Below are 19,251 nucleotides of genomic sequence, written 5' to 3'. Positions count from 1 at the left end.
TTTTATTTACAGGAGCTATTCAAACATATAAAATTGACAACAAAAACAAAGAGAAACCAAAGAGGCAAGCATGAAACAACTTGTCTACTATTTAGCCTACATGTTGACACTGGTATTAAAGTTTCTGTGTGTCGGATTGTTCCTGTCTGTAGTAAAATTAGATAATCCAAGAGTTAACTGTACCTGGCTGCAGCCAGGTCTCAGGGTCGCTGGGTCCTGACACTACCAGCAGATGGCGCCAAAGGAATCAATCCCACACACCTTTCAGTTTGAAGTGAATAGTTCATATAGGAAAAAGGGCAAAATGTGTCTTTCTTTGATCGAAAAGGCCACATGTCAGACAGTTGTTCAACACTTCTTCATTAGATGCTGGCCTATTCAGCTACAGGTGTGTAACGGAAAATATGCACAACAACAGAATGCATCTTGGAAAAAACCCAACGACATCATCAACAATAAAAAACACCACAAACAAAACACGGTCCACTTACTGAGGTTTTTCCTTCCATTTCATGGTCTTCCTGACGGGCTGCTGATGTGTTCAAAGTTTAACAAATAAGATTTGAATATTTGCAAAACCACGAATGAACTTTCACGCTCACCACATTCAATGTTGTCGTGAATGCAGCAAGATGATGTGATTCTGTGACGCCATGTTGAGTAAACATGTTACTTATTAAATATATATTATATTTAATATACATTTTACAATTTTAAACAATCCAACCATGAAAAAAGCTGAGAAAATGATTTTGTCACAACAAAATGACAAACAGGAAGCAGCTGGCCATCAACACTGACACACGTTATGATAGGGGAGAGCCAAGGTCAGAGTTTTACAGCAGCATCAAAGGAGAAGGGCAGAAGCTCCGTCTTTCATCTATTTATACATACATGAAATAAATACTCTGTGTGTGTGTGTGTGTGTATATATATATATATATATATATACATATATATACATATATATATACAGAGTATTTATTTCAGAAGTAAATATTGAGGTTTTGGCACGACATGTAGGAACAACAAGTACAGATTTTGCCAGAAGATGCACACGATTCCCTTTGAACTCTAAATGTAAATGAACAGTTGCATAACACAACTAATACAAAATTTCCTCATGTGATATCATTGTTGGATGGGACTGAAACAAACAAAAAAGTGAAAAAGTGTGATGAAATTCTAACTGATCAAATTCTTCATCGACTTTTGCTTAAATGTCAATATTAAGTTCAATCAACTTCAAGTTTAAGTTGAAGTTACATCAGATTCATAATGTGAAATACACTGGAAATTCCTGTTTCAGGAAGCAGGCATGAGAACAAATACATTATTTATTTTCAGGGGAAAAACGAGAGCCTGTATTATTTGATTTTTTTTCTTTTCAAAAAGAAAAACTGAATGTTAAAAGCTACACGGAAAAAAAATACAGCAGCCAGCACTGTGAAAAGTCCCTATTATCTAGTGATAATCTGGCACTATGCCAGCCAATGTCTAGACCTGATACTCAACATGCATCAGGACTCACAAATCAGATTTCATATTTTCACAGAGGGTATTGAAAATAGCAATTAAATGTGTATTCTATCAACTGCCATTATTACTGCGAAGAGAATTTATATCAGGTATCGGTCAAAGTGTAAAATGTTCCTGTTAGGCTTTAGACTGGATCACATCCTCTGACTCTGAAGGAAATTGTCCAAAAGGAAATGTTGTTGCACGCAGCTTTTTCTGCAACCATCATTAGCAGATCCATCCATCGTTCATAACCGGCTTCTTGCCTGAATTCAAACCATTATGTATAACCACAACGGGGTGCCAGTCTTTTACTTTTGCAAGTAAAAGTCAGGGACCTCAGGTGATATCAGCGTACTCCTTTAGACTCGAAGTTGGACACACGGAAAGTGTAAAATCACAGCTTCCTGCTGGCCCACTTAAATGTGCAGCCGTTGGCCCGAGCAACCACTTCTTCTGCTGGTGGGCAAGCGTGATCGCGTCACCGACCAGCCAAGTGTGCTGCAGGTATTGTTCAAACTCCCACTTGTCAGCAGGAGGACGGTTGGAGCATTTCACCATCAGTTTCATCAGAGTTCACCGGCTTTTAGAGAATGAAGCTAATGGTACAAAATCTTTATTTAAAACTGACATGTGTTATCAGATTTTCAGGGTTGTGTGGATACATGTAGTAGTAATTATGTTTGAACAGAATTTTTTTTTTGATTGCTGCTATCACATGTGCACATAGTCCCACTGTCAGATATGTAACCCAGAGACTTTCCAAAGACATAACTACGACCGAACATGAAGAGAAACAAATGGCTTCGCAGGATCTCTGAGTCCGCCTGAAACACTGACCTGTTCCATGTCTCCAACATGAACCCTCCTCCTCCTCCAGGCAGTCAGACAGCAGATGAACCTCAATGCCAGGCACAATGGGGTAACATGCTTAACTCGCAATGCTGAAATAATAGAAGTCAGTTATGGCTACAGATGTTCTTTTTTTTTGCACCAGTGTCATCACCAGTTGTCTGTGCTCTACCCAGCAGTTGAAGGGGGGAACATTACAAGTCTGTGAATTTTAGGCCAAACTTCATTATCATTACTTTCCCCGACAAGGAGTGCCGCCAGTGAAGGGCTGGGAGTTGTCCTTTCAGAAATACTTTTACAAAGACAGACTGGCGTCAAGGCGGGTTGTAATGTACACGCCGTGTTCTGATGCGTCCTACAAATCGTCATCGTCAAGCTCTTCGAGGATTCCGTTATGAAGGAAGGCCTCCTTCTCCGGTGACGCGGCTTCGGATTCGTGGTTGTGCTTGAAGTCGACCATCTCCGTGTCTGGAGACGAGCGGGCCGTGGCGGCCTCGGCGCTGTGATGAATACCGTAGCCGAAGTAGATCACGAAACCTGGAAAAGCAGCGCAAGAAATATCATAAATGTCTGTAGCCACTGTAAAATGTAATATTGTTTTAGGTTGCTTTTGACTGTAGTTGTGCCATCTCTCCCGCTTTTTCTTGTCAAACTGGTAAAGTTAAAGATCTGAGATTTATCCAAAGTCCATTTTTCAATGCAAGAACCATTTGCAGCATGAAAATAACCAAAACTGATATTAAACATTATCCATGTCATCACTTTGGCTGCTAAGACACAGAACTAGACATCAGATTATTTGCCGTATGTGACGCCCATGTAGAAACAACGGATCGAATCAGTTCTTGCTTGCAACAACACAATGACGAATGATGGTTTTAAGCCATAAAAGCGAGCAAAGTGACAACCATCCTTAAACTGGAGACACTCAAGTGAAAGGTGTCTTTCTGTTTCTAAGACTAATTCCTCTTTAAGTGTCAAGTTTAAGTTCTACAACAGGTATGTGAGTATAGAGGCATGGTGGGTAGTAACAGAGCATAACTACCTATTGCCATCCAGACTGAAAACCGTATCCAAGTGCCCCTGTCCAGCTGCATCATCAGGTAGACATTGACAAACATGCTGATCACTGGGAGGAAGGGCAGCATTGGAACCTAAAGAGGCAAGAGAGGAAACACGGTGGCGTGAGTTGAAACAAAGCGAGCGTTAAGCATAAGCCCCAGAGGTGGTACTGAAAAAGTAGTTTTCAGCCCCCCCCCAAAAAGCAACTACTTTTGATCCTCACTATTCTACACAGAGTGAAGTTCTGGAATCAAACCTTGAAAGAGAGTTCTGTCTTGCTCTCTGGCTGTCTCCAGATGATAAAGGTGAGGAAGAGACACACCATGAAGATGATGCTGAGGGCGGCGAGGTTCCACACAGCAAAGCCTCCCTGCACCGCCAGCACACTGAACGCCAGGATCAACGTTCCTGCGGGACATTACATTATTTTTTAGTATTTGCGCTTCACCCTCAAGACTCAGTGAAGTTGTTAGATTCTTTACCAAAGCTCTTAGACACCAAATCAGTATTTTATCACTGTATGAAAGAAAGTGTGCATCACCGACCCATGACAGAGGTGCAGATGTTGACGATGAAGCCTGACAATGTGGACGGCTCAGGGTTGTCTGGGAACAGCAGGGTCCGGAAGCTAAACCTTTCCTCCATGCCAGGCAGCATGCCTATACTGGGGACACTGATGCCGTCGCTCAGCCCCACCTCCTCCTGGGAGCCGGCCATGTCGTACACCAGACAGGGCTGCTCCAGCTGGTACCTGACAAAATCAAAAACACACAGAAACTGATTTACCATTGCATTACTCTCGCAATATTATTCGCAATGTATCAGGTAGTATAGGATTAACAGTGAATGAAATGTTGGACGGAGCTTCAATAGTTGCTAACAACAGATATGAACATATAGTGGGGTCCACCTGACGCCCGGACCAACATGGAAGATGGAAGATGGAAATTCAGCATTCAACATGAATCTCCACTGACCTGAGCACCAAGACACAGGCCGCCACTAATGTGTATGCCAGCAGCGTCCCTATTGACATCAGGTCCACCAGGTCCTTCAGGTCGAACAGAAAGGCCATGATAGCTTCGATGAGCAGGAAAAAAAGACAAAAGAGAGAGAGATTTGAAAAATATTTACTTGTGTGCCACAGCTTCTTATTACACACATAATTGAATAGTAGAAAGAACCACCACATGTTCAAGGAAGCACTCCGGTTTTGGATAAACATTTTTCAAATTGTCATACGTCATAAAGTTATAAAACCACTTATTCGTGAGGCATTAACTGTCCGTTTACAGTCAAACTAGCCCACACTCAACATCAAAAATGTTTCACACCGCCGCCAGGTTAGCTCGAGCTGTATCAACCCCCTGCCTCCACTTTTTGGGGATCGACCGCAGCAGTGTTTCCCATTAATCATGTAGCCTGTCACAGATCCGACACTACTCAAATATTATTATTACAATCAAATATTATGGATCTCTAACAAAGCTAATGCTTGTTGCACTGTTGTTTCAGGGATATTTGCCTCTCTCTCTCTCTCTCCCTCTGGCCACCAGGAGCACCGGGAGAATTCCCACTGATCGATGGACTGTCAAAAAAATCAATATCAATAATCAATCATTTTTCAGAGAGAACTCTGCAAGACCGGTAGTTTTAACTTTAGCTACGCATGCTGATGCGATGGGCATGCAGTTCTCAGCAGGCAATCATAATAATAGCCCGCATGGACCTGACCTGAACAGAACCCAACCACTGACTGTACATGGTCCAAACATACTCAAGGCTTTCACCTAGTCTTGTTTACCCTTCAGATCTACACTGATCTCATACATGGGCTCCAATGGGAATCCAATTGACAGAAATCCATCTGTTGTAGCAATGGAGAACTGAATCACCCTGCATTCATCTTACCAGACAGAACCCCAGCAACCACAGTGGACGTTATGGGGGCTTTCCTCTCGCTGACATGGGACAGGAAGGAGAAGAGCAGGCCATCTCTAGCCATGGCAAAGATGATACGGGGTAGGGGGAACATGGAACCCAAAAGACTGGGGCGGAGTGGGGAAGAAGACATCAGATTGGGATGACAGTTGTAGGTGTAGGAAATGAATCATCATCAATAGGAGACACAGGGTTAATATTATTGGCAAGATAGGAGTTATGGGATTTGGGGTGGGAGAACGTGCAACAGGATACCCGACTGGCTGCACTGCAGAGCATCAGGGGCGTGATGTCGGTCCAAGCGTATTCAGATGCCAGCGTGCAACATTTATCTCCCCTTAAATACCAAATAGGGTGCTCCACATGCTGTTACTAACCATTTCAGAGTAAAACCTTGGGTTATTTCACCATGCAGTTTAGTTCTGTACTTATATTCTTCTTCTTGTACTCTATATGTCAAAAAGTTGTGAGAAGAAAATATCCCTTGAATCCCGAAAAATGTACAGACACTGACACATGAAAGTAAAAAGTAAATATATAATAACCTGGACTGCCTCAGCTAACTAAAAAAGAGTCGTGGCCATGTAAGACAGGATTAGAGACAGTTAGTGATGCTCATTTCATACTTGAATGCTGAGTTCTGGCAATACACACTGAGAACAGGATCTGCAATTGGCAGGACGGGACATTTGCAATCCAGCACGGCTCAGCCCCGCAGCGTGAAAAGAAACCTCAGCGTACATGGATGCAGTTTAAAACATGCGTGTTAGTGTCTCACCTGCCCCTATGCCCGAGGTGAGGGTTGCAATTAACGGGGTTTTGGTGCGGGGGCTGATCTCGGCCATGAACTTGAAAAGCAGCCCATCGTCGGCCATAGCCCAGATCACACGGGGCATAGGGAACATAGCACCCAGCAGGCTACCAGGGAGGAAGACCAGGATATATAGTATCCACACTTACACCCATCAGAATCCCGTGGAACATACATCAACAAAGACACAAGCTCACATATGCAAAGAACATCAAGCATACATTTATATACACTCACCGGCCACTTTATTAGGTACACCTGTTCAATTGCTTGTTAACACAAATAGCTTATCAGCCAAACACATGGCTGCAATTCAATACATTTAGGCATGTAGAGGTGGTCAAGACAACTTGCCGAGGTTCAAACCGAGCGTCAGAATGGGGAAGAAAGGGGATTTAAGTGACTTTGAACGTGGTATGGTTGTTGGTGCCAGACGGGCTGGTCTGAGTATTTCAGAAACTTTTGATCCACTGGGATTTCCACGCACAACCACCTCTAGAGTTTACAGAGAATGGTCGGAAAAAGAGAAAATATCCAGTGAGCGGCAGTTGTGTGGACGAAAATGCCTTGTTGAACGTATGCCACGAAGAATCAAGGCAGTACTGAAGGCAAAAGGGGGTCCAACCTTTTACTAGCAAGGTGTACCTAATAAAGTCCCCGGTGAGTGTATATACAGACAACATATTTCATACTGACATATAGGGTAAGAATAATATAGGCATGCAAGAACACATCTGCTCACACACATCAACACCTGACCTCAAAACACTACGCACACATTTTTAAATTAAGAAAAGTACATAAAAATCATGCGTTATCTATAAAAGTTCTAGTATGTATGTACAAGAAAAGCACCGTGAGAAAACAATTAAAATCTAGTAAAATATGTGGCATGTGGTGACCTCTGCTGACACGAGTCCATGTTATCACATACTGTGCTCTTATTTTAAAGTTAAGGGCTCAAGTGCCCTCTGAAGCTAAATATACACTCTTGTAGTCTCAAACTCCAACACACACACACACACACACACACCACACGCACGCGCACACACACACACACACACACACACACACACACACACACACACACACACACACACACACACACACACACACACACACACACACACACACACACACACACACACACACACACACACACACACACACACACACACACACACACACACACACACACACACACACACACACACGCGCAAATAGAACATGTTCCCATTCAATTAAAACTAATGGCAAACCATTGCAGGTGCGTGTAAAGCAGCTTACCTGGTAGACAGAGCACAAAGTGAGCCTACAGCCACAGCGTACTTGGCTCCTCCCCAGCCCACATATTTAAAAGCTACAGGCAGAGGGCTGTTGCTGTCCAACAGGTAGTACGGCATCATGAGGGTGAGGGCAGCAGAGACGCCGAAGTACGCCACGAAGCAGATAAGCAGCGAGGACACAATGCCGATGGGGATGGCTCTCTGGGGGTTCTTCACCTCCTCACCTAGGGCGAGGAAATAAATCACCAATTAGTATGATTATGCATGCATTATATTTTGGGAGAAAAAAAAGGTCTGGCCTATTGGAACTGCAACACACAGGATGCCGTAACTGTAATAAAGCAGGTAGCTGCCGTTACATCATTAAGAAGTTTGTTCACCATCATAAATGGTTTCATCACAGATTAGTGAAATTGCTTTGGTTTCATTGGTCATAACAGTTTCTTCACTGTACACTAAGTTGTCAAAGGACCACATAAATAGTTTGAATAGGAAATGTCCTTTTTTTGGAGGAGACTCAATTCAGCCTTCATTAAAGTATCAGTATATCAGTGCATTACCTACTATGCCAGATAGTTTGTTGATAACTAAATATTCACATAAGAGGATTGAGCATGCTGAAATTATTTTGGATTGTACACAGCATCCACTCCTTTACAGCTGTGTTGGCAGAATTCCAGGCAAACAAGAAAAACTGGGCAAACAGATGTATTTAAGAAACATTCCGTATGGTATTTTGCAACAAACTGAACAAGGAGCTTATTTTTCCCTTCGCACCCTCAAGACTGCAACACCCAACTATTTGGTCGTGGGCGATTATGCAACAGCGCTCCTTAACAGACAAACACTCAGGTCTTGTTCTGCGGTGAAATCACATTGCGATGATGGAGCGTGTATAACACTGTCTGGATCCTCTCCAACACCACTATTCATCATGGGTGACAGCCTCTGATTGGCCTAGATTATTGGAAGGTCAGAGGTCACAAGCATATCCTTGGTTAAAGTTGTATGGATGTACTGTCCTGGCTGCATGTGTGCATGTGTGTGGTTGTGTGGATGGGGGATGGTAGGATGGCTTCATCACAACATAACTTTAGGCAGCACACACACACACACACACACACACACACACACACACACACACACACACACACACACACACACACACACACACACACACACACACACACACACACACACACACACACACACACACACACACACACACACACACACACACACACACACACACACACACACACACGTGACATGAGCCAAACTCCTTCTGGGTAAGCTTCACACTAGCCAATTAGATTTCAGCAAAAAGAGGGGTGGGAAACGTTGGGGGCTGGAGAGCAGAAAGGCTGGAGGAAACTCCCTGTTTTACAACTCAAGAGGCCTTGAAGGGTTCAAACGCATAAATGAAGACACACAGGTGTAGATCTGCCGCCCCCACTCCAAAAAAAGGGTTAGCAGGTTTTGGGTAACATAACTTGATTTACGTTCCGGTGCGTCGTCACGGTGCTGGGCTTTCTGCCAAGAGTGGGGCCAAGCGCACTAAAGTGCATCTTTTCTTTACACCCTGCCCGTCTTATGTAACACCCCTGGATGTTTAGACAAGCTGAGGATTGAAATGGTCCCAACTCCAGATCCAGTTACACCACCCTCCCTGGACTGAAACATACTCATGAGGCAGTGGAAAGGACTTGAGAAGTAGAACAAGGGGAGAACGGGGGGGCCAACAGAGTGAGTGTTTTCTGGTTTCATCCAGCACTGACCCGTGGTGGCGATGCAGTCAAATCCGACAAAGGCGTAGAAACAGGTAGCAGCTCCCGACAGGACGCCCGTGAAACCAAATGGCATGAAGCCGCCCACTCCTATACTCTCTTTGGTTGGCAGGACACTTGTCACACTGGGCAGGAGAAGTAGAATATAAATCAACACTTTCTTGGATTAATGGATCTCTCCAAAACTGTCGGCTCACCAAAATTACAAAAAAACGAAGTCGTTTTCACTGAAAAATGTGGATTATTATTAGTACGTAATATTATATCCAACCCCTCTCATATTTCTTTCGAAGAATATCAGCTTTTGCCATCATGAAGAAAATTAAGAGCCACGCAGGCTCGAAGGAACCGACTGCAGAACTCATTTGTTCCTCAGTCTGTAAAACTGTTGAATCAAAGTTTGATTTCTGAAGAGGCTTCAATAGTGTGTGGACTGAGCACTAAATGCTGAGGAGAGTGATAATATCGATTGCACAGCAGCTACTTATTCATTCAAATGTGTGATGCAACAAGTGTGAACATGTTTTTGCGTTGATGTCTGGTTATATGTTTTTTATGTTTTTGTTGTCATTTGTGTGAAACTAATTTCGGAGGAGCATTCTGATAATAATCTGGATCCAATATAACACAGGATGTTCCACAGAACACATTTGACGTGTGTAATATGTGAGTCTGTATTTCTACGTCCTTACTTGAGACTGGAGTTACTGGTATGATTGGCATGGAGGATCTCCTCAGGGTCTAGTTGCCAGTTCTTCAACGTACCCTTGACCAGCCCAGAGACCACCATGAACAACAGGACGAGGACGTTGATACAGGTAAAAACCTTGTTCACCATGGCTGATTCTTTTACCCCGAATGCCAGAAGTCCTTAGAAAGAGAGAAGACATAGGACGGAGAGTTCAAACTTCATAGGTGAGACACTTATTATTTTTGCTTATTAGACAAATATAAAATCTGATCAAGGTTGAAACAAAAGTTTATACGAGAGAGAGAGAGAGATAAAGAAAGTTTCCATACCTGTGAGGGTGATTATGATGAGAACAGCAAACATGTCGGGGAACTCTGCCAATATACCCGGGGCTTTCATAGACATGTATTCTCTGCAAAACAGCTCTATGCGCTTCCCAACTAGCTCATCGAAGGTGGCGCTCCACGCACGGGCCACACTGGAGGTACCTGAGAAGGAGAGGGAGCAGTCGAAGGACATCTCTTTCACTCTTAAAACTCAAACAAGTTAATTGCCTCCAACTAGAAACGGATTAAATTGAGAAAATCAGAGATATTGCTGTGTTGTTCACCAATGATATAGGAGAGGATGAGGTTCCACCCGGTGATGAAAGCCCAGAGCTCCCCTACAGTCACGTACGAGTAGAGATAAGCCGAACCCGTCTTGGGAACTCGGGCTCCAAACTCAGCGTAACAGAGACCAGCCAACACTGAGGCTAAGGCCGCTATCAGGAAGGACAGCACAATAGCAGGACCTGCGGTGGGGGTGGGGGGGGGGGGGGGGCATCACATGATCAGAAAATTTGTCTTTGAGGACATCTTTTAATTGTTTACCGCTCTCTCTGTCAAACTCACCCGAATTCTCTCGCGCCACCGCCCCGGCTAGGACGTAGACGCCAGCGCCCAGCGTGCTGCCCACGCCCAGGGCCACCAGGTCGAACGTGTTAAGACATCGCGACAGGCGGGAGTCTTCCGAGTTACAGTCCACCACCTTCACCCTCAGCAACTGCTTCCCGAAACCCAGAAGCGTCTTCAGCGCCATTGGACGAGCGTCTGGCCTCGGGGAAGGGAGGGGAAGGGGGGGAAGGTCGACTGGGATTCAGAGGTCACACGGGAGAGGTCACATGCAGCCTAATGGGAAGACAGAAGGACAGTAATTAAACTAGAGCGGCAACAATTAGTTTTGACATTTTATGGACCAAACAACTAATCGATTAATCGGGAAAAAATTATCCACAGAAATGAATGGATAATGAAAGTAATCGTTAGTTGCAGCCCTAAACTAAACTATTAAGTTTCTCACATTTCCAGTTGAGTGGAGTCATTTCACACGGATACTGTACGTGCTAAAAGCAACTTGCATGATGGTGGATCTACTGGTAGAGTATGTCATGCATTTCTGTGAAACGTGCACAAAAGCTACATTTGCCATCACATCTATAGACTCTCACAGTGGTAAAGTGTTACAGATAAATGGGGTTTAATAGTGCTTGACAAACTTCGTCGTAAGCAGAACACCTAACACCACATAATGCAACCCAAATGCACAATGTGTGACTGCAAGCCAAAAAACTGGACCTATAGGGATAATCCATCTTATTGCTGGATGTGTTTCCGACATATGTTACATAACACAACTCACAGGAGAGGAGGCACAGCCGTGAACAGATTGTTTCAACACAAAGAGAATCATAACACAAGAACACTTTTTTATATATATCAGGCCATGGAGGCTCATCGCACTGGGTCACTCCTGCAAATGGCAGAAGAAACAAAAACCTACCAAGACCTTTGCTTTGAGTCATTGTTTTCTAAGCTCAAAGTAAACAGACTGAACTAGAATGGCACTCGGTGAAGCGCATACCTCTGCCAAGGCCAAACAGTTCTCTTAAATTCAATCAAGACACACGATTGCACACACTCATAGATATTATTCTCCAAAATATCTGATTTTTGTCATCACCATCCATAAGTTATTCCCTGGGAAATTGGTGGAAATGCCCTATCCCGCTATGTTACAGAAAGTGATAGAAGATTTTCTCGATCTGTGTCAAAATGTAATGGCTTCTTTCTGGGCCCATGTTAAGATCCCTCCACCAGGTTTTTGTGGAAATCTGTTCTGTAGTTTTGCATAATGCTACTGACAAACAAGCAACCAATTTTTTTTTTTTAAAAATGGGTGAAAACACAACCTTTTCGGTTTATAGAAAGCAAATTAAACACTTCATGTAAGAAACTAGGTGGAGGACGAATCTGAAACGTATTTTTAATAAATAAAAGGAGTGATTTCAAATCTTTCACCTGAAATTTAAATGGAACAGTTGGGCGGCTCAAAAAACCCCTGCAGATTAAACAAAGAATGGTCTAAATGATTAAAAGCGGAGGCTGAGACCACCGGACTTCTAGTGCCTGGTATGGATCAAGCTGCAAATATGCTAAATACCACACTTCCCAAAATGCAACTCATAAAATATTTCATGAGATCCTCCCTTCCGGATAAATTGAAACTTCTTTTAAAAGCCACACCTCCAGTTTGTAACTGGAGGTCATGTGTCAAATTGGTGCAGTCAGCCTTTTTATCAGCCCTTCGACTGGAACATGTTTCTCTTTGGAAGCACATTACTTTCTGACTTCACTACGCACATATGCAGCCGCCAATGCAGTTTGAATCCAAACTGTCTACTCTCTGGAGACAAAACACAGCTGTAGGACTTCTTTCCTAAGTGGCTGCTGCGAAAAAAAAATCTCTGGGTCAGTCGTCAACAACTCAAACATATTCCCCAGAGCTGAGCTCAAATACTGAGAGTTACAACTTGCTTTTTGGAAGGAGGAAAAATATGATGAGCAGATGGAGAAAAGTGTGTGTGTGTGTGTGTGTTTGTGTGTGTGTGTGTGGGGGGGGGGGGGGGGGGGTTAAACAAGTAAGAGAATGTCGACAGAAGTCCTGCAGTATGTCACATGCTGGAAGAAAGACTGGGACTTGTGGCGGTGACATCCAGGAGCATAACTCCATGACCCATTTCTAGGTAATGGCCTCCATCCAGAACCCATTGACATGAGGACACAAACCTATAAAAGGTTGTGCGGACAGTGCGACAGTCGTGTCATACCTCATGGAAACTACCACATAAGGGTAACATAAGGTGACTGCCCTTTTTCTTTACAAAAAGAAAAAACAAAACAATCGGGGCTCAACCACTTTCCAACCCAGCCGACTAGACCACACGTTAAAAATAGTCATAATGGAGACATACATATTGTAAAATAATGAATCAATACATGCATGTATAAACAAAGCTCCTTTTGTAGAGGGGGGAAGTTTCCTGTATTACTTTCCCTAGAAGTCATATGGAATATTTACTGCGTTCGACTTCCCAGAGCTTCACGAGAGCTGGGAAAATTAAAGTTTAGTTATTTCAAATGGTCTTTTAGACAAAATAAGTCTATTGTTTACTTTTTTATGTAGTGGACATTAGGATCTTCAACTGGCCTGTTTGTAAGAAGAAAAAAAAAAACTGTCAACACACAACAGCTGACATGTCAGTGTTGAAGAGGTCAAAGTTGTTCAAACAGTGGCATAGATCGTAAATGTTGAAATGATGTGGAAAGTATTACACAGGTGAAGAGTGTATTGGTTTTATGAGGGGGGGGGGGCAATGTCAATCTTGTCAATCTTCAGACAAAATTAAAATTGTTGTTAATGCAATTTATTGCAATTACATGTATATACATGTATATCATCTTGCAAATGAAAAACCATGATACAATGGTTTATTGTAATATCCATAATGCAACAAGGATTATTGTATTTTTATCGCTTAAAGCCAATAATCGTTGAGCTTCCATGGTAGAGACCCGATAAATAATGCTAGCATGAAAAATAAAATGCCAGACATTTGCCAATCCAAGCTACTTAAATTTTAAGATTTGATGTTTTTCTTGTGGCAATGTTCTTGTCCGACTAATGTCCAAATCCAGTGGTCACGCTGAATTTGCCTTAAACTGTCAATATGAATGAGGGCCTGTCGAAGCACCAGAGGTATTTGAAGCTCCGGGTGTCACGTGACAGTTCTTCTTTTGATTCAAGGTCTGACACAATGTGTTGGAACGGTGTGCATCATAGGAGTGAAATCACCAAATTGAAAATGTAAAAGCGGGTGAGACAGTAAAGGGAAGGGGGCATGTCTGCTCCCCAACAAATCCACAATGGAAGTTAACCTCTTGAGTGTAGAGCTCCCTTACTGTTTACCACTGTGGTTCTGCCAACCATTAGGAACCTCAAATAATCCATTAGATTACTGGACTAAAGCAGCAGCGCTTAAACTGCTGAGTCCACGCTTACGTTTTAATCCAGCCCGAATGAATAAGTAGCTGATTATTACGCACATGTTGTGTGCCACAATTTTGTTAAATCATGGTGGTTCGTTGATAAAAGCTTAGAGTGACAAAATACTATTCAAATAGCCAACGGTAATCATGAAGCATTCACAGGCCCGAGGACACACCTTAACAGGACAGAAGCCTCTACGAACCCCACGACACATCTCTGACCCGTGTACACGAGTAATGCAAGAGCGGAGTCCAACCCCGTCTCGTGTCCATACAATTCGGCCCGTCAATTGAAAAACAACCTTCTGTATTTGAAACAGGACGCATGTTGAAACACACAATGTTAATGTTGCGTGCCATGTCAGAGCTGCAGATCATTGTCCAAATGGCAAAAACCTGTTCACACACACGGCCGACTCAGTAGTGGGTACTTGAAACCACCTACATATGCACTTCACCTGTCAGTCCGATCTTGAAAGAACGACGACACAGGGATTGAACAACGTATCATACCGTGTACTGTCCGTCAGAGCTGCCGTGAAGAGTGCGGAGCGTTCAACGGGGCCTCGCCTTTCTGAAATAGAATCTGGAGGAATCACGTGGCTCGGCTATTCCAAGCAGCAAACACTTGCACGAATGCGCGCGCCCGCACACACACACACACACACGCATGGTCACAATGTGGCGGTAGCTACATGGCGTTAATAGCGTTCGTTTTTACATTAATATAGTTACTCTGGACGCTCCTGAATTCTTATGTAGTCACTGAACTACAGTGGTACAGAGGCTAAGCGTTCACCCGGTTGATCTACAAAAGAAGGAGCTTTTTGTCACAGACATGTACAGCGATCTTTAACAAGACGGTAACTGGAGGTTGCATCCAGATGAGCCTTTGGTTTGGTGTCTCAGGAAAGTGGGGTGTGTGAACCTTTGGAACCAATGACATTAGCCTATGAATACGACACTGCTTGACATTTACAGTGAGAATCCTTTCAATGCTACGATTCTGTAGTAAGTTGATCACTTCATATCCGTTACCTGCAAACAGATTATTAACAGGTCTACTGTAAAAACAGTTCAGAGTCAACCTCATCGTTGCCGTGCATATTTCAATGACCAGAAACCCAGTTCACTGTGAAGTGGAGCCCTGCATTGTATTACAGGGGGATAATTATTGAACACATACAGTATATCACAACTAAGTCCTCTAACTCAATTGCTGGAAATGCTGCTCTTTGGCAAGTTGTCTGGTGTGCTGACGGTGCTACTTGCAGTCTTGTGCGGAACTGGGCCCGTATGCAAGAGTCAGAGACCCACAGCGTGGTTGTCCCAAAATTGAGATGCAAATTTCAGTACACGTCTCCTCAGCATGGGGAAACACCTCTGGACGTCAATACAGTTCTAGAACTCGAGCAGAGGGACGTTTTTTTCCTACTTAGTTTTGAGCTCAATTTTGCCTTGGTGCTCAATGAATTTGTGTCGTAAGCCGTCAGGCAGTAACAGCTCATACCACATTAACTGCAAATAAGCAAATACTTTAGTTCCTTTTGTTTGACAACCTCTCAACCAATTCCTTGAAGGAGTTGCAGCTGAGACAGCTTTAATTACCCTTTGTATAATTCAATAATTCATTAATTCGTTGTATGAACGTTCAGCTCTTCAGCAAAAAATGTAACTTCCACGAATTGTCCAATGTGCCTCTCTGTGCAGCCCGAAGGCAGGACGATGAAACGGGTTAGCAAAGGTAGACCTGATGGCAAAGATCATGGAAAGCCATATTTGACGATGGTCAAATGACACAATTCTTTTTTACTGCGCTGACACGACAACATTACATTACACTGCTTGAGGAATGACAGTCGGTGAGAATATCAAAATTAGAAAAGCAAAGCCCCACTCAGGCCAAGATCTGTAAGCCTGGACACAATGTTCAAGTGCACACATGTATTATAGTCAGTGGCGTGCGGTCTCGGCGAGCATGGCATGACATGCTTGACCCGTTAAAGCTAAAAGAAAAAAATAGACATCAATTACACGCAAACAAAGTGGAAGAGACATCTCTCTTTACATCTGATCTCAGAACAGCTTTCTGTCCCATAAATCAATCAATCAAAATGTATTTACAGTTTAAAATCACCATTTGAAATGGTCTCGATGCACTGTAAAATGACAACATTAAGACAGTTAATATAAAACAATTAAAATAAAAACAGCAGACATACATGAAAAGTTCTTTTTAAGTAATAAAAAAAAGCTCTTTTCACGTATGTCTGTTGTTTTTATTTCTAAAGGAGTTTCCCCGTGTGCTTTCGTCTCACCCGTAACTGTCACTAGCAACCGGTGTGCTTGCCATCTGTCCTTAACCGGTTCTGAGATCAGTTCTGATATTGCTTGCAGTGTTATACACATGCACAGTTTATACATGTTTGATAAATTTGAGACAGCAGATTGTTACACACCATAGGCACACTAGTGTGTGTGTGTGTGTGTGTGCGTGTGTGACATTTGTCAGCAAATAGATAGTATAACTAGGGGCATATCTTATTGAGTAGGCAAGTGAGTTCACCGAGAGCGCCGACTGCTGCTTGTTGACATTTCCATTCTGTTCTCATCCCGCACATCTTTGTGTGCACACGATACCATCCGACTCCTCTAGGTAAACATGACTGTGGTGAAGCATAATAAGCCTATGGAAGTTCAAGATTGCTGTTATCTGATCAATTTTTGCCCTCTGACGGTGGCGATTTCAAGTGCAAGCAACGGGGTCACCTTTAACTCGTCTTGCATGTGGATTTCAAAAACGTGTCAGTGAGACAAGGTCAGTCAGTCAGTCACGAGCAGGCAAAGTCATAGGTTGCAACACCTCCGTGGATGACAATCAACAACAAATAAGAGTAATCCAGTGACACCAACTATCGGCGAAGATGGCGGGTCATAATGCTTTCTTAAATGAAGAGCATCCACAATCGAAAGGAAGCATTTTAAATGTTAATGGTCCAGTTTTGACCCAAAAAAACATGTCCTTCACCTGTTTGGAAAGACAACAATCCTGCTAACAACCTCCTCTCTGACACAGGCCAGAGAAATAATCAGATATATTATAGGAAAGAAATGATCCACCCTTTACCTCCATTCAGTCAAACTACAGAGTTCTTTGGCTTTTCTTATATTCTGGTCAGGGACCACAAGAGGAAAGTTAAAAGATTGAGGAAGACAAACTGAACTACAAACATTAAACATTTGACATTTTAACATACCAACATAATAGTGAACATGTGTATTCTGATGTTTGTGTATTGTATTTGCAATACAATCTGTTTCCATTCCAGCAACTAATCGCTTCTGTGACCATGAATACACATTGTGAGTGTGTGTGTGTGTGTGTGTATTACTTTTATTACCCAACATCGTAACAAGCCCCTGATCCATGTTTTGTACACATTGTACACACGTCTATCCACTGCTGCCACAGGCACTGACTGAGCCACTTTGAACCCGCCATGACATGTCAAAGTCAAAAACCACCAAATGCAACTAGTTTCATCTTACCCATGACACAGGAGTTCAGAAGAACCCCCCCCCACACACACACTTCTGTCTCAGCTGCATCCAACCCTGCACTCAGCAACTTGCCTGTTGGTGACCCACTTTCAGCCCAGCTAAAGTTAGACCAACTAGAACTGGTCCGAGATCTAAAAGGTCAAACTATATATGTGTGTGTGTGTGTGTGTATATATATATATATATGCGCTACACAGTGAAAGCACAATAGCACAATCTTTTATGAAAAACATCCTCTGTTGAAAATTAAACCATATTTTAATTAGAAAACAAATGGACCTTTTAGCCCTTGGCCACAGTTCAGGTCATTTCCGGTGGTTCTTTCACATGCCAGACTCAAAGGTGGGAGCATCCCACCTCCACAAGGGCGCCAACCTGCCCTGCCGGTTTCAGGCCCGGTTGGAGCCCAGAACAGTCCCAGTCCCAGTCCCCCCCCCCCCCCCCCCCCCCCCGTCCACATCCCACTGCCTCGCCGCACTTCTCCGGACAGGCCACACTGCTGCAGGAGGAAACGCCGCCTCGACCCACCGCGGGAGCCGCTCTCACGTTACATGACGCCGCTCTCCTTTCAGACAATGCTCCCCAGACGCGCCGTCGACACGAGGAGTCGTCCAGCGGAACTGCGGACGCACCGAGGCGCATCGTGCCAGAGCAGGAGACACCGAGGCGCATCGTGCCAGAGCAGGAGACACCGAGGCGCATCGTGCCAGAGCAGGAGACACTGTGAGGAGCAGGTCGCTCGTGGTGCTCCTGCCGAGGCACATGCATGTGGGCTGCTCGTATTCTACGTGTCCGGGGGCGAAGGGAGCATGTGGTCCACGGCGCGGGTGCGTGGATGCGCGCATCGAGGCGCACGGGTCGCGCGTCGCCTCGTGAGATCTCCAAACCGATGCGTGCGACCTCTCCAACCCTCCAACGTGAAACCCGAGGACGCCGAAAGGTCCCGTCGTGTCCCACTGCTCGACCCGCTGCATACGTGCGGCAGTGTGACACAAAGTGTAGCACAAAGTAGTTCTTTACCTTCGGAGAGCCCGCGGAGGCGCGTGGAGCCACGGAGCCAAGGTGGTGCGCTTCCCTCGGAGGGGTCTGAACAACGAACCCTGGAACTTGGGAGAGAAACGCAAACAGCGTCGACAAAGTCATACGTCTTTCTTCGCAGGGGGTGAGGAGGAATTTGAGATTCCGGTGTGCTTGTGTGAAGCGCGTTCACGTGGAGAGGAGAGGCGGCGGGGGGCGGGGGGGCACAGGCGCACACGCGGCCCCGCCTCCTCTCTGCTAGTACAGTTGTGCTGCAGCCATTCACGGCACTTCGGGACAAACTTTCCCAAGTGGCTCCTGGACGAAACCGAACACGGCAATAAACGGCTGTGTGTGT

At 44.1% G+C, this 19,251-nt stretch overlaps 1 protein-coding gene across 5 annotated transcripts; it reads right to left on the bottom strand.

Annotated features, from left to right (window-relative positions):
• Window positions 1–499: 499 nt before the first annotated feature.
• On the bottom strand, window positions 500–19,095 carry slc7a1a (solute carrier family 7 member 1a). 5 transcript variants are annotated; one of them, XM_035624986.2, is made up of 13 exons: window positions 18,897–19,095; window positions 10,842–11,117; window positions 10,559–10,741; window positions 10,278–10,436; window positions 9,950–10,127; window positions 9,249–9,382; window positions 7,472–7,694; window positions 6,152–6,291; window positions 4,410–4,512; window positions 3,978–4,183; window positions 3,689–3,840; window positions 3,416–3,524; window positions 500–2,907 (listed from the first exon to the last, which is right to left on the bottom strand). In XM_035624986.2, the coding sequence occupies exons 2-13, from the start codon at window positions 11,026–11,028 to the stop codon at window positions 2,726–2,728; spliced, it is 1,956 nt and encodes a 651-aa protein (XP_035480879.1). In that variant the 5' UTR covers window positions 11,029–11,117; window positions 18,897–19,095; the 3' UTR covers window positions 500–2,725. The 5 variants fall into 5 exon arrangements, with proteins under 5 accessions (XP_035480879.1, XP_035480884.1, XP_035480882.1 ...); XM_035624991.2 differs by lacking the exon at window positions 6,152–6,291 and adding an exon at window positions 5,344–5,480 and having other exon boundaries at window positions 18,897–19,093; XM_035624989.2 differs by lacking the exon at window positions 18,897–19,095 and adding an exon at window positions 14,829–14,886.
• Window positions 19,096–19,251: the final 156 nt, after the last annotated feature.

This window comes from Scophthalmus maximus, chromosome 2, assembly GCF_022379125.1.
Source record: "Scophthalmus maximus strain ysfricsl-2021 chromosome 2, ASM2237912v1, whole genome shotgun sequence".
Lineage (NCBI taxonomy): Eukaryota > Metazoa > Chordata > Actinopteri > Pleuronectiformes > Scophthalmidae > Scophthalmus > Scophthalmus maximus.
This window is presented reverse-complemented; position numbering and strand designations above follow the sequence as displayed.

Excerpts from the sequence above, each read along its gene's own strand:
- slc7a1a (XM_035624986.2), bottom strand. The coding sequence starts at position 11,028 with ATGGCGCTGAAGACGCTTCTGGGTTTCGGGAAGCAGTTGCTGAGGGTG. Across the intron at positions 7,695-9,248 it reads TGACTGCATCGCCACCACGG|GTGAGGAGGTGAAGAACCCC; the intron begins GTCAGTGCTGGA and ends TCCTCGCCCTAG. Across the intron at positions 3,525-3,688 it reads AGACAGAACTCTCTTTCAAG|GTTCCAATGCTGCCCTTCCT; the intron begins GTTTGATTCCAG and ends TTGCCTCTTTAG.